At 67.1% G+C, this 13049-nt stretch overlaps 1 protein-coding gene across 10 annotated transcripts in view; it reads right to left on the bottom strand.

The window, feature by feature from the left end:
- The window catches only part of RXRA (retinoid X receptor alpha), a 49348-nt gene extending 36406 nt beyond the window's left edge, over positions 1 to 12942 (bottom strand). Inside the window, exon 1 of one of the 10 annotated variants that reach the window (XM_082751198.1) lies at positions 12264 to 12942. Coding sequence is in view for 2 of the 10 variants with exons in the window: in XM_082751187.1 (XP_082607313.1) it covers positions 2867 to 3137 (271 nt within the window). In the remaining 8 variants the exon portion in view is untranslated. Of the gene's footprint in view, positions 1 to 2866; positions 3239 to 5807; positions 5941 to 6046; positions 6296 to 9642; positions 9755 to 11640; positions 11936 to 12263 lie in introns of those variants that run through there. The other 9 variants (XM_082751197.1, XM_082751189.1, XM_082751195.1 and 6 more) reach the window with 9 other exon arrangements.
- Positions 12943 to 13049: the final 107 nt, after the last annotated feature.

Raw genomic sequence — 13049 nt, 5'->3', positions numbered from 1 at the left:
CAAACCATGTCACCAGGATGCCCACTGCTAACGCCCCTGGGGGTTGGGTGTGGCCACGGAGGGAGACAGGCAGCATCCGACTCCAGCGGTCCCTGCCCCCGAGCCCAGAACAGGCCCCAGGGAGCACCCACGCTTGCACCCAGCCCACCGCTTCTCCAGCAGAACAGGGGCAGACGGACGGAGGGACAGAAGGCTCAGGAGAGCCTCTCCCTGGGCTCCGGGTGATCACGACCTCCGTCCACCCCACAGTGCCCCCCACAAGTGCTCAGCAGCCCCCCGGTACAGAGGACAGTGGCAAGCAGCCAAGCTCAGGTCTGCTCCAGACTGGCAACCACCGCCTCCGCACACCCAGTCCGCAGCCATCCCTCCTGCTGACCCCTCAGCAGGACTGGCCACAGCCCACGGTCACTGCCAGCACCAGCCATGGCTCCCTGTCATACACCCCCAAACTCCAAAGCCCCTGGCCCATCGTGGAGGCCTGAGGCCCTCTGGGGCCCCAGTACTCCTGCCTCTGCCACACTGGCTGAGTGAGGCCAGGGCCTCTACCCTCGCACCTCCTGCCCCCAAGCCCCCTCCCGGGCCCTCTAGCTCACCAGCGTCCACCTGTCTCGAGTCTCACAAACAAGCCGCAGAGTCAACGTGGGGGAGGGGACCTGGGGAAAGTTCGCTTCCACTGTCTGCTACTGTCCTTGGGACTATCTGCAAACAGCTCAGTGAACTACAAACAATGGGCAGTCCTGAACGCCCGGAGTGGGGGGAGGGGTGCGGAGGGCAACAGGGCTGGGGACCGGCCACCCCAGGACCAGTCGGGACCAACGTGCGTGCCCAGTGGCAGGGCCATGCTGAGAAGCCCAGGCGACCGGCCCCCTGCCCTGGGTGGCTGGAGCTCGGTGTGGTCCAGCCTCAGGGGTGGGGCAGCCAGCAGGCAAGGCCGAGTGCAGAGGCCGGGAGGAGGCCAGCCCGGCACAGCGCAGCGCCCGTCTCTCACTCCACCCAGAGAGAGTCGGGACACCCTCTCGGCATCAGAGAGAGAAGCAGGGGCCCAGAAACATGCCTCTGAGACTTCATACCCACCCCAGTTCCCAAAACCCAACAGTCCACGGAGCAGCTGCCCCGGCCAAGTGGGCAAAGGGCCTGGAGCCCCCCGCCGCCCAACGAACACACAGTTTGCCAGCTGCCTGGGGACCCCTCAGCACCTGGCCCCAAGAGCACCCAGCTGTGTCACCTGGAACAACCTTCCTCTACCAGAGGCCCACAGACGCCAGAGTCTACAAGCTTTGTGCGTTTGACTCCCAGGAGCCGTCCCTGCTCAGAGCCCACTGGGCCAACGCGGGGCTGACACACCACTCGGGGGGCGGGGGGGAGGCTTCCCAGGAACGAAGAATCGGAACAAGCGAGACGTGGGACCAAGTGGTGACAAGCAGGGGACCGTGGGAGAAGCTGAAACATGAGACCAACGCCCAGCAGCCGGGTCCACGCTCCAGGCAGGCGGCCAGAGCCACAGGCCCACGCCGTCCATAGGGAAGCGTGGCCTGCAGGGCGCTCAGAGAGCCTGGCCCCGCCCCAGTGCCCATGATGACCCCCTCACACCCAGCACACACGCACCGCGGGCCGCCCAGCTGCAGGAACGGGTGCCCCAGCCTCTGTTCAGGAGCCCAGGCAGGGCCCCACGGCTCGGGACAGGTTCTGTGTAAAAGTCACTATATGATTTTAAATGTCCGTCGCGACAAAAGGTAAACAGCCCTAGAAAATTCTCTACCTGGGTCCGTTTTACAGATATGGAAGCCAGAGCCAAGAAATGAAGGGGTCCGTTCGGGGTCAAGCCTGGAGGCAGACAAGAGACACACACACCATTCTCACCCCCAAGGAAGAGCTGTCCGAGGGACGGGAGTCCCAAACCCCGCCAAAACCTCCAAAGCTGGAAAGACCGAGCCCCTCATTCCAAGACACATGCCAGAAGGTTCTTTGCTGTAGGAGGACAGGGCGACCCCGAGCGGCCCTTCACAGTCACTTGGCTAGGACGGCCCGGCTCAGAGGGCAGACGCAGGTGCAGCTCTGGGTCACCAGCAGGCCGAAGCCGGCCCCAGGATGAGGGTGCACGACGAGCGTGCCCCGGGCCCGTCCCTCGGTTCCAGACACCACAGAATGTGGGAAAGGCTTGTGAAGGGCACGTCGGGGGCAGGCGGCCACCCGTCAGGACACTGCGGCACCCAGCTGCACGTTCCAGGGCCAAGACCCCGGAGTTCCCTGCACATCCACACGGCACAGGCCAGGCCAAGCCACGGCTCCTGACACAGAAGACGCATGCAGAATCCTGAGACAGTAAGAGTTCAATGTCCAGCAACTGCCAGACAACTTTCAAGGGCCTGGTGGTCTGAGCTCGTGGCCCCCAGCCAGCCAGGTCTGTTTGAGCCCCTTCCCTGCTGCACACCTGGGCCTCGGTTTCCCCTGAACCCAGGCACAGAAGACCGTGTCCCACCAGGGACATTTACGAAGGCAAGTCAACCACCTGCACCGGCCCCAGCGCAGGCAAGAGCAGAGCACACAAGCACCCCTGCTCCTGTTCTAGGGCCAAGAGCTGGGACAGGCAGGGGCACGCCCCCCATTATCACGAGGGGTTACTGTCGCCTTTCGCCTCTCGCCAGAGCCGGCACCCCCACCCCCTGCCAGCCTCCTCCCTGTCCACGGCCCCCTCCAGTCAGACTTGTTCCACGGGTCCCCCCCCCAGTCTCCCAGTGAGAACGGGGAGTGAGCCAGACCCCGAGAAGCCCTCCCCAGAGCCGGCCGCCCTTCCCACCGCGCCCCAGAATCCAGCGCCCACGCACACAGGCCAGGCTGCCCCCAGGCCTGCGAGTCCTGGTCTCACCTGCCAGCCACCGGTGGTCCCCAGGCCGCCAGGCCAGGCCCCCTCCCGAGAGAGAGGCCAGGAGGTGCAGCCTCATGGTGAGTGTGGGTGACAAGTCCCACCAAGGGGGAGGCCCCATCAGCCCCCGGCCCTCTGGCTCGGGGTCCCACGGCCTCCGACGATGCAGGGCGGCGGTACAGGGGCGGCAGGGGGCCGGGAGGGAGAGGAGGCACGGGAGGACCAGTGTCGCCACGAGGCAGCTGCCGGCGTCCGGAGCGAGTGACGCTCGCATCAGCCCGGCAGGCGAGTTCCCCTTTCCCAGGGCCTGCCCAGCCCACCGCCCTCACCCAGACACCTGTGACCACAGGCAGCTCCCACTGGCTGAAACCAGCACTTCTGGGAAAAGGACAGGGACCCCAGCCTTGTTTCCTCAATTGGAGACGCAGCAGCCCAGGCCGCAGCTGGTGCAGCACATGGGCACGCCGCCCGCCAGAGCCTGAGACAGAGGAACAGCACCGGCAGACCGGAGTTCAACCTGCCCCCACCGGCCAGCCCCCTGCCCCAGTGCTCGCTGCTGTGAAGATAGGGCAGGCAGGGCACCCCCGTGCTGCCAGCCCCCCCAAGCTGTCAGCCCGCACGGCCTCCAGCAAGGGCTCCTGCATCCAGACGCACAGAACTTGTTCCAGCCTGGCCTGCGATGCTGTGTCCTCCCTCGTCCCCAGCAGCAGACGCGGCATGGAGCCCTGGAAGGCAAGGGTCCCGCGGGAGGACGGCGCAGCAAAGGTGCAGGCCCAGAGGCCAAGAGTCCCGGACAGGACAGACAGAGGGAGGCCGGGGTGGAGGGACCACAAGGCGCTGCACAGCCAGAGAAGCAGGGCCTGCGCAGGCCAGGACGGGCCCCCTCTGCCGCCCGCAGGGACTCAGCCTTGGAGGGGAGAGGGTCTTCGGGAAGCAGGAGGGAAGCTTTCACAGGCCCCCAACCTCTCTTCAGCCACACAACAGGTCATTCTTCTACAGCACAGAATGCCTTTTGTGGCCCATCAGCCAATGGCCCCCGGCGGGCGGTGGGAGTGGGGGAGCACAGGAACCACAGCACGCACCCTTCAGCCCCACTGCCCCTGCCCGACAAGGAGCCCGAGGTCCGACCGGGTCGACCCACGCTGGGCTGCGCTGCCCAGAATGCCGGGGCCGAGATCATGCGGGAGACTCTGAGCAGCACGTCCCCCCCAGCCCTGCCCGCACCCCCACCCTCACCCCCGGGCCTAGCACTGGCACTGGGGACGGGCCACCGAGACGGAGATGTGGCCAGGGCTGGAGGACCACACAGGCCTACGCCGTCCAGAAGCCCTCTGCAGGACTCACAGATGGGCCACCGTCCTCGCGCACAGGCCAGACAGCCCCTGCCCCCAGGCCACTCCAGTGCGCCCCACTCCTGTCCCTTCATCCGCCCACGCCGCCCTCCTCCTGAAAACCAGCCCGCTGTGGGACTGGCAGCCCGGCCCTCTGCCCGCGCAGGTCCACGCTCCCGGGGCCACTGGGTTCCTGATTCTTGCCCTCCTCGGTGGCAGGCCCTCCTGGTGCTCACATCCCCACGGCCGGTCACATCCCCCACCTCCATCCTGTCACCAGGGACCCATGTCACGTCTCAGCCCCCTCTGCACCCCACGAATGGCTGCCCAATCTGGGGTTCCGGGATCATGAGGGAAGGGCCCAGGAGTCACACTGCGGAGTGGAGAGGCCCAGGACTCCCAGCTCCAGGGTGAGAGATGGCACGGCCTATGTTTTCGTTTGGTTTGGGTTCTATGCTCTACGCACAGGTTGTCTTCGTGGTGACAGGAACCACCTCTGCGGCTCCCTGACTGCAGCAAGGCCTCGGCCAGACGGGCCAGGCTGCCGCTGCTCTCCTCCGTGTTGGCCACAATCCCTCACTCACTCCTCTCCAGCCTCCCAGCGCCTGCCCGTCTGGCTCAGGGCCGGGGCCGCACCTGGGTAAGCTCACCCGATGGACAGGTGAGCACGTCCCGGCGGCAGCAGGCACGGCAGCCCGGCCCATGTGAGGCTTTCCGCCAGCTCTGCCGTGGCTTGTGCCCAGTGGGGCCCCCAGCTCCTCCTCAGCTGCCTGTGGCCTGGCGGGTCACCGGCTTGCACCCCCAGGGCCGGGCACAGCCCCTGTCTGACTCCAGGCCCCCATCCCACGGGGTCAGCTCACTTTTCCACAGCATCTTCTCCCCGGAAAGCTAACTCTTGCCGTTTGGGGCAGCCGGGGAGGAAAAGGTGCCCAGTGCCACCCCGGGCTTGCCCTCCGCACCACAGGGGTCTAGGATGGCAGAGCCACCCCCCGGAGGCCACACAGATCTATGCTTGCCTCTGTAGGACAAGGAGCAAGCCCCGCAGACCGGTGGCCTCGGGTAGGGCAGCCTGGACACTGGTCCCCACCACGGCCCACCTGTGTGCTGACGCCCGGGGAGGCCAGAGCGCCCCCAGCCCTGGCACATATGCCCACCAGCCACCTCCATGTCGGCCACAGGCTCCTAGAGTTCACCAGCACGGAGCTGGCCCGGGGCATGGCCAGGTGCCTCCGGGCCCCTGGGGGTCTCGCCAACAGTCCCATCCAGACAAGCTCAAGCACCTGGCGGCAGGCACGAAGCAGAACGGGGAACAGAAGGGCGTGCCCCGCGGGGGTGGGGGACACGCGGGGCAGGTACCACCCAGGGGCTGCTGCAGCTGCCGGCGGGCTGGCTCACACGAACCAACCCCTTGGCGATCGGCCCTGAACAACATCATCAGTAGCTGGACGCTGGCCGTGGCCAGAGCGTTCGCAGCACGGAAACCGGGAACCCCCACCCATCGGGGCCTCCCCCCCACCCCGCCCCGAGCCGCAGGGATGCCCCCTCCCAGCCTCGGCTTCCCCGTGGACCGGAGAGGCCCCTCCACTCCCCCCACACCCCCCAGTCCCACAGACCTACTGTCCCTTGCAAGTCAGTCCCCTGCCTCTGGCCCGCGCGGCTGCTCCGGCCACGTCCAAGATGGCGGCCCGGAGGCCCAGGGGGCGCGGGAGGCCTTCCGTCCCCTCCGCCCGCGGCCGCCCCGCCCCGGCACCCAGCCCGGGGCCCCTGCGGCCCCCCGCCGCCGCCCCGGCCGCCCCTCCCCGGCCAGCGCGCCCAGAGCCCCGCGAGGAGTGAACACACACACCGCCCCCACCTCGGCTTCCTTCCTCGCCGTGCGCCGCGGCAGCGAGGGGGGCGGCGAGCCGGCCGAGGGGCGGGCAGGGGTGCTCGCGCCCGCACTGGCAGGGGCGGGGGCCGGCGTGGAGGCAAGCTGGCCTCTGCCACCTCCCAGGTCCGGGCACGGGCCCCCCACCAGCTCCGCCCGAGCAGCGCCCCCACCGGGGACCCCCGTGAGCCCGGGGGTGATGGGAGTGGAGCTGCCCTGCGAGCCCTGAGGCTGCTGAAGACCAATAACCATGAACTCGGGGAACCTCAAGTTCACCCAGGGGTCTGCATCCGCCACTCCCACCGAAGCTAGCCCACCTCCCTCTCTTAGGGGGGCCTGTGGCCACAGAGGGCTTACCTGCCCCCACACGAGCCTCAGCGTCCAGCCCTGCCCAGACCCCAGCCCCCTCCAGTCAGGCCCATCTGCCCCTCCGCGCCCAGCCCTGGCCCCCCCGAGCAGACGCGATCGTTCACTCTGGAGCTTCCTGCCGGGAATACCTCCACCAAGAAGCCCTCTGCCCCTGCCAGAGCGAGCCCCAGCCCCGAAAGACCCTCTCAGAGCCCTTAGCCTCAGCCCTGCAGTGGCTAGTCCGAGCCCACCAGCCCAGAGTACAGGCCATGATGGTCCAGTCATCTCTGGACCCCAGCCCCCAGCCCAAACTAGACCCTCGGGTCACCACTCCCAGCCACATGACCTCTTCAAAGCCCCTGAGCCTCAGACCTCCTCCAGCCACCCCCATCTCCCCCAAGACCTCCCAACCACCAGCCCAGGCCACGTCTGTCCTTCACGGTGGTACCCAGATGGCCCCCTGAGGGTCTGGGGCTTTGCCCTGGAAAGCTGTGCCCAGCTCACAGCTGCCAAGAGGCTGTGCGGGGCTCAGACCTGGGCTCTGACTCTACCCACAACGGTCTGCCCCGCTCCCCACAGGGGGAGCACCAGCCCCCCGGCTCCCCTCCCCTGGGACTCTGCTGTCTCTGCAGCCAAGTGTGCCTTCAGGAGGACGTCTGGCTACTGTCTACCTAGGGACACCTGCAGCTCTAAGGCCCCTAATCCCAGGCCTAGTGGCCCTAGCCCCGCAGGGGCCTTCCTCTGGCCTCTGACCCCCCAGGACCAGGTGAGTCTCGGTGGCCAGTTCTACGCCCACCAGGCACAGGAACAGGAGTGGACCAACACCAGGCTGGCAGCTGGGGGGCATAGGGCGCTGCCCCTTCAGGCCCACCACACTGCCATACCTGCCCCCTGGCCATGCAGGGGCTGGGCCCTGTGTCTCCCCGCCTTCCTGCCTTGCTCCTCCCTCCCCACGGGTTTGCTGTCCACGTGTGAAGTGGGTACAGAGGCAGCATCTGCCCCTCACGGAGCACCGACCTGGGGAGGCACCAGCTTCTCACAGCCACCCCGTCTCCCCAGCCCCAACAAGAGAGCCCCCCCCCACAGGACAGGCTGGTGGGAGGCGGGGTCTCTGAGATCTGGTCCACAGCCCAGCTTCCCCGTGAGGCCACAAGCAGGGCCCCCGCCCACCCTGACCCCTTCCCTGCCAGTGCCAGGCCGGTGGCATGTCTTGGCACGCCACCCCACAGCCGGGCCCCTGCCACCCCTGCTCCGAGGATCGGTGTGACTCACAGGGTTGGAACGCCGCCTGGCCCCCACACACCTGTCCAGACTTGCTGCTGGCAGACGTCAGGAGGACCTGGGAACTGGGTGTCCCCAAGACTGTGGGTCCAGCCAGGCACTGTGCCACGGAGGAACTCCCAGGAGGGACTCAGGAAGGTCACGCTCCAGCAGGTGGCTCAGGAAATGGAACCCCTATAGGGGTGGAGCCCCGATCCCAAAGGCCCTAAGGGCCAGAGGAGCACCTGGAGAAAGGGCCTTGGACTCGGATGGAGACCCGCTTCCCTAGCCCCTGTGATGCAGAGGCCAGCATGCTGACCGCCACGGAGTCCCCGGACCCTGCACGTCCAGGTTCAGGGCCACTGCCTCCCCCCACGGGGCTGAGCTTCACCTGGGGGCTAGGCAGGTCAACGGGCCCCAGTCCCGGCACGGGCCTTCTGCTAGGGCCAGGCCAAGGTCTCAGCCATCCTGTCACCCCCTGGGAACAAGGGGTGCTGAGAAGGGGCAAGAGACAGGACAGCAAGGCCCTGCCGGCTGTCGGGGGGGCATGGGAAGCGCCTCCAAGGGGCAGCCTCATCTTGGCTCAAAGGGCCAGAGCTGGCCTCGGACACAGAACTGCTTCCAACAGCGACGTCCACGAGCCCAACTCACCACCGCAAGGGAAGGGTCTCCTCAGACATCCCCACGGGGACCCTCCTCACCACAGGTCCCGGAGGCCATCCCCACAGGTGGCCAGAGAGCAAGGGAGTCCCCGTTCTAGGACGCATCTGGGAGCACAGAGTGCTGGGCATGCCCGTCTCCTGTGCTTGGGTCACCGGGGAACCCTGAGACGGCCTGGGCTTTGCCCTCAGGAGCGCACCGGAAGTGGGCAGAGACGCTCGAGGAAAGGGGCCTCCCTAAGTGCCGGCGAACGGGGGCAGGGCCTGAAGGAGAGATCAACGAGAAGGTCCAGAAAAGAGTACAGCAAGGACAAGCAGGCAGGACAGGGAACAGCATGACGTCTGGTTCCGCTGCACAGAGGTGTGCAAGGCAGGGCCAATGGCATCGGAGGGGCTGGAAGTCTGGCCCAGGTCCGAGGCGCCGCAGCAAGAGAGCTGGGTGGTCAGAGAGGGCAGCACAGCCCCCCCACCCCGACCCCAGGAAGGTGAGGGGCTCGCGGCCCCCCCAAGGACAGAGCAGGCCTCTCTCCGGGCGTGTGATGGACCATCTGACTCCAGGAAACCAAACGAAGTCACAGCCAAGGGCAACGTGGCTGTCACCCTACGCTCTGCTCGAGGGGTTTGCACAGACTGAGCTGGCCAGGGGCCAGGCCGACTCCCCGCGTGCGGCACCTCCAGCAACTCCAGGCTGACACAGAGTCACAGAGTCACAGCTGACACAGGTGCAGCACCCTCAGTGCACAGAGAACCGACCTCCCTCGGCAAATCCCAAGTCTGAGCCGAGCAGCTGGGTGGGCCGAGCAGCTGGCGGTCAGAGCCCCCACTCCCTGGCTGTGACCACGCTGTCCTCCAAACTTGGTGAACCGCAGCCCAGAGCTGAAAGGGGCGGCGGAGGGAGCCACGGGCGCCACCACGGTCTGGCCCGCAGCGCCCCCCCCACCCGGAAAACGGCTCCTTCGGGACAGGGAACGCACCCCAGGGCCTGGCTCCAAGCAAACCAACCGGCCAGTACCCTCACTGCCCTCGGGGCCACGGACCCCCCAGGACAGGCTCCCTCTTCCTTCTCCACCTGAGGAGACAGGACAGTGCTGCCTGCCTGGGGCGTGGGGCGGGCTGGGGGCTGGGCCGGAGTCCTGGTGCGGGGCCCTGCGCACCACCACCATACGGCCACACCCGTGGTGGCCAGGCGCCCCCGGGAGCTCAGCCCCCCTCACCCGCACTCTCCCCTGCCGCCCCTGCCCCAGCCTTGGCCGCATGGCCGCTGCCCGCTTCCCGCTGAGCGCACCCCTAGTCCCCAGAGGCAGTCTGACGACTCACCAGCCCGGGGGGCCGTGCTCAGCGCCCGGTCGTCCCCCCCAGACGGGAGGCTGTGACCAACGCAACACAGACACGCGGCAGCAGAGAGACGGGGGACGCAGAGCCCGGACGGAAACTAAATCTCGAGCAGGGCAGCGCTCTCGCGGCGGCCGGCTTTCACTTTCTTTGGCTTTGATGACAGAGCTACAGGGGGTCGGTTGGGGTGTTTTGGGGGGCACGTCACAGAACCTCAGTCAGCCCTGTGTACAAACCACCCCACCAAAAGGCCCCTCCACGCCAATGCAGACAGGATTTTCTCCTAAACTCTGCCCACCCACAGAGCCCCTCCAACCTCCCCCCAAGTGAGTCGGCAGGAGCCCTGGGGGACCAGGAGCTCCCAGCCCAGCGCCCCCTACCCACCCCTCTGCTCCCACCTCGTGCACTCAGCTGTAAGAGGAGGGGCCTGGCCTTGACGAGAGGCTGCTTGGGGAACTTGAACGCCAGCCCATCTGAACGGTCCCTGGACTGACCTGGACGTGAACCCGGGTTTACTCTGGACTGGGGCCCCAGAACCAACGCCCCCAGCACCCTACAACTCCAGAAACGGCCAAGGTCCCCCCAGGGGACCCCCCAGTCTCCCTCTAGGAAGTGCCCCCTTGCCCAGACCCTGACTGTGCCAGCCAAGCGAGCACCCAGAAGCCACTGCGACTCTGGGGGTGAGAAGGTTTCCTCCTGGGCCTGGGCCGACCACGGCCACGGTGGCCACCTCCCGCCCTCCTCTCGCCAGTGTTCGCCGGGCTGGCCCACTCTCCACCCCCAGCCTTGGAAACCAGGTCACTTCCAGGAACACGCCAGCTCTCGGGCCTCTAGGCTTGGACAGGCTGTTCCCTGGGCTGAAACTTCCCCTGCATGTCTTCCGGCTCACTCCAAACCAACTTAAACACCTCCTCTAGGATGCACTCCTGATCCTCCCAGCCGCAGTAAGGCCTCTTCCGCCACATACCCCCAAGAGGGCCCCAAGCTGGCCTGTCTGAGGCTGCTAAAGTCCGGGGGCTTCTGCGGGTAGGAGCCCCCAGTGGTCCATCAGGCACCCTTAGGTCCTGGCCTGGGGCCTAGCCTAGCACCTGGCATACAGGGGTCCCACGTAAAAACTTACTAAATTTTGGCCCAGCCCGGGGGGGGGCGGGGGGCAGATAGGAAAGGTGGGAATGGGCCGGTGCAGGACTCACCATGGTCCTTAAGAGCCGGCCACCAAGCACTGACTTCTACAGAGACCCCAGTGCTGTGTAAACCCAGCAGGTAAACCAGCGCTCTGAGCAGAAACTCCATCACCCATGAAGAAGGTGGCCAGGAGGAGGCAGGGGAAGTGGACGGGGCACCGCGAAGCCGGCCTTTCCTCCTCTGTCCCCCAGGTGTGAGCGGCAGGCGGCCCTCGGCCAGCAGGCGGCTCCGTTCCCGGCTCCGACTCCGACTCCAGGCCAGGCAGGCCCGCAGGCATCTGCCCTGCTGGGGCTGAGAGCCCCGTCCTCAGAGAGGCTCCGGCTCCCTCCGTGCGTCACACCTGCTTCTGCACTGCCCCCACGCCAGGAACAGGAGGATCAACAAGCCGGGCCCTGCCCAGGGATGTGCCGCCCGGAGTCAGACAGAGAGACTTTCAGGAGCCCGCAGCTGTCAGTCCCCGACGCACAGCAGGAGGAAAGGCACGCTGCCCTGGAGCGGACGTCGGGCAGGGCTTCCCGTAACAGGCACCCTCATCTTTCTGCAGCTGCAACACGGTAGCTTCCTACATCCCCCCAGAACAACTCCTGCACCCCGTGAGCACGGGACAGACGCCCGCCGCGGCAGAGGGACGCAGGGGACCCCTGGCAGCAGGAGGCACCCAGACCAGGGCCCAGGGCCAGTCTCACCCCCTCGTGGCCCAAGACCTCAGGAAACGACATCACCTCTCTGGGCTACAGTGTGAGAACACCAGGGAGATGGGCGGATTGACCCTCCAGACACAGTTGCATGAGGACGTACCTGGGGCGTGAGATGGGCTGAGCACGGGCCCGGCGCCCCGCGGGCCTGCGGCAGCGGGAACGGAAGGCATCGACCAATACCCGACCCGGCACACGGCGGTGGGGGCTCACGGGTTCCTGCCCGAGTGGAACCCACAGCACCCTCCCCACCCCAACCACGGAGACTCCCACCTCACCAGGGACTTCCACCTCTCCCGACGCCCCCTTCTCCAAGGCCCCCGGCGTGGCGGTTGCCTCGCCGTGTGGCCCAGGCCCAGCCCCTCATCCTCTCTGGGCACCTGCTTCCTCCTCAGTAAGAGACAGTCTCCGGCGCTCCTCCCCTGCTGACAAGCGACAGTCAGACGCCACAGCCAGGGCGAGGCCTGACCACAGGTTCCTAGAAGCCCAGCACCCCCCGCCCCACAGTGGGGGGGCTCGCTGTCCCGTGGGCACCTGTTCTGCTCCCTTCACCCACAGAACGGGCACTAGAGGTGTTCTCAACCAGCTCCAGGCCCGGGCTGGCACAGCACCCTCGGGCTTCCTGGGCCACTTGCCCGAGGTGGCCTTGTCCAGAGCAGCAGAGCTCAGTGGTGCTCCCAGGAGCGCGGTCTCCTGCTGGACTGCGTCCCCCCCGCCGCATCTGACCTGGGAGAATCCCAGAGACAGTGGCCCCCACCGTCCAGCAGCCCACGGTGTGACGCCAGCAGGCCGGTGGTTTCAGGGAGACTGCTTGCTCCCCCAAGGCCACAGGCCTGGAGCCCAGAGGGTGAGCGGAGACTACAGCTGTGGTGGCCGTCTGTCCTCAGGCAGGGCGGTCCAGGCACCAGGCCCTGCTCCAGGCGAAGCCCGAGGAACGCCCCCACCCCCAGGGTTGCCTCAGGCTCCCCACTTCCCACGGTCTCCTCACAAGGGGGTCAGCCCCGAGAGGGGCCCACGCTGAACCGGGACAGTCTGTCAGAGGGCGCAGATGGAGCACGCTCACGGCGCCGCGTCCCCGGGCCTGACCTGGCTCCTCCTTTCGCCTCCCTGCTCCTTCCCGCCCCGAGGGCAGCAACAGCACTGACTCCAGGCCCCGGGTTCCAATGCTACTCCCCTCTGCTCCGAAGCCAAGTGATGTACCTAAAATGCGCAGGTCACAAGGACTGTGAGGGCTCAGGCTTGGGTCACCCCGTCCTAATGCCACACACGCCACTATCAGCCTGGACAGCAGTCTGGGGATAGCGGTCTCTCCCCATCTGCCCAGGGAGGGAGCAGGGAGACAGGCACCCAGACAGGGGCCCTAGGCTGGTCCCGGCACCCGGCTCCTAACGCTGGGTCCTATGACGGGCCAGCAGGATGTTGGGAAACCCATGAGCTCTTGGATTTCAACACCACGGGCCGCGTCAGCAACTGGTTTCGACACGCAGCGGCCCCCAGGAAAGGGCCACAGCC

The sequence above is a fragment of the Mustela nivalis genome (genome assembly GCF_964662115.1).
Source record: "Mustela nivalis genome assembly, contig: HAP1_SCAFFOLD_2706, whole genome shotgun sequence".
Lineage (NCBI taxonomy): Eukaryota > Metazoa > Chordata > Mammalia > Carnivora > Mustelidae > Mustela > Mustela nivalis.
Note: the sequence above shows the minus strand (reverse complement) of the source record. Positions and strands in the feature narration are given on the sequence as shown.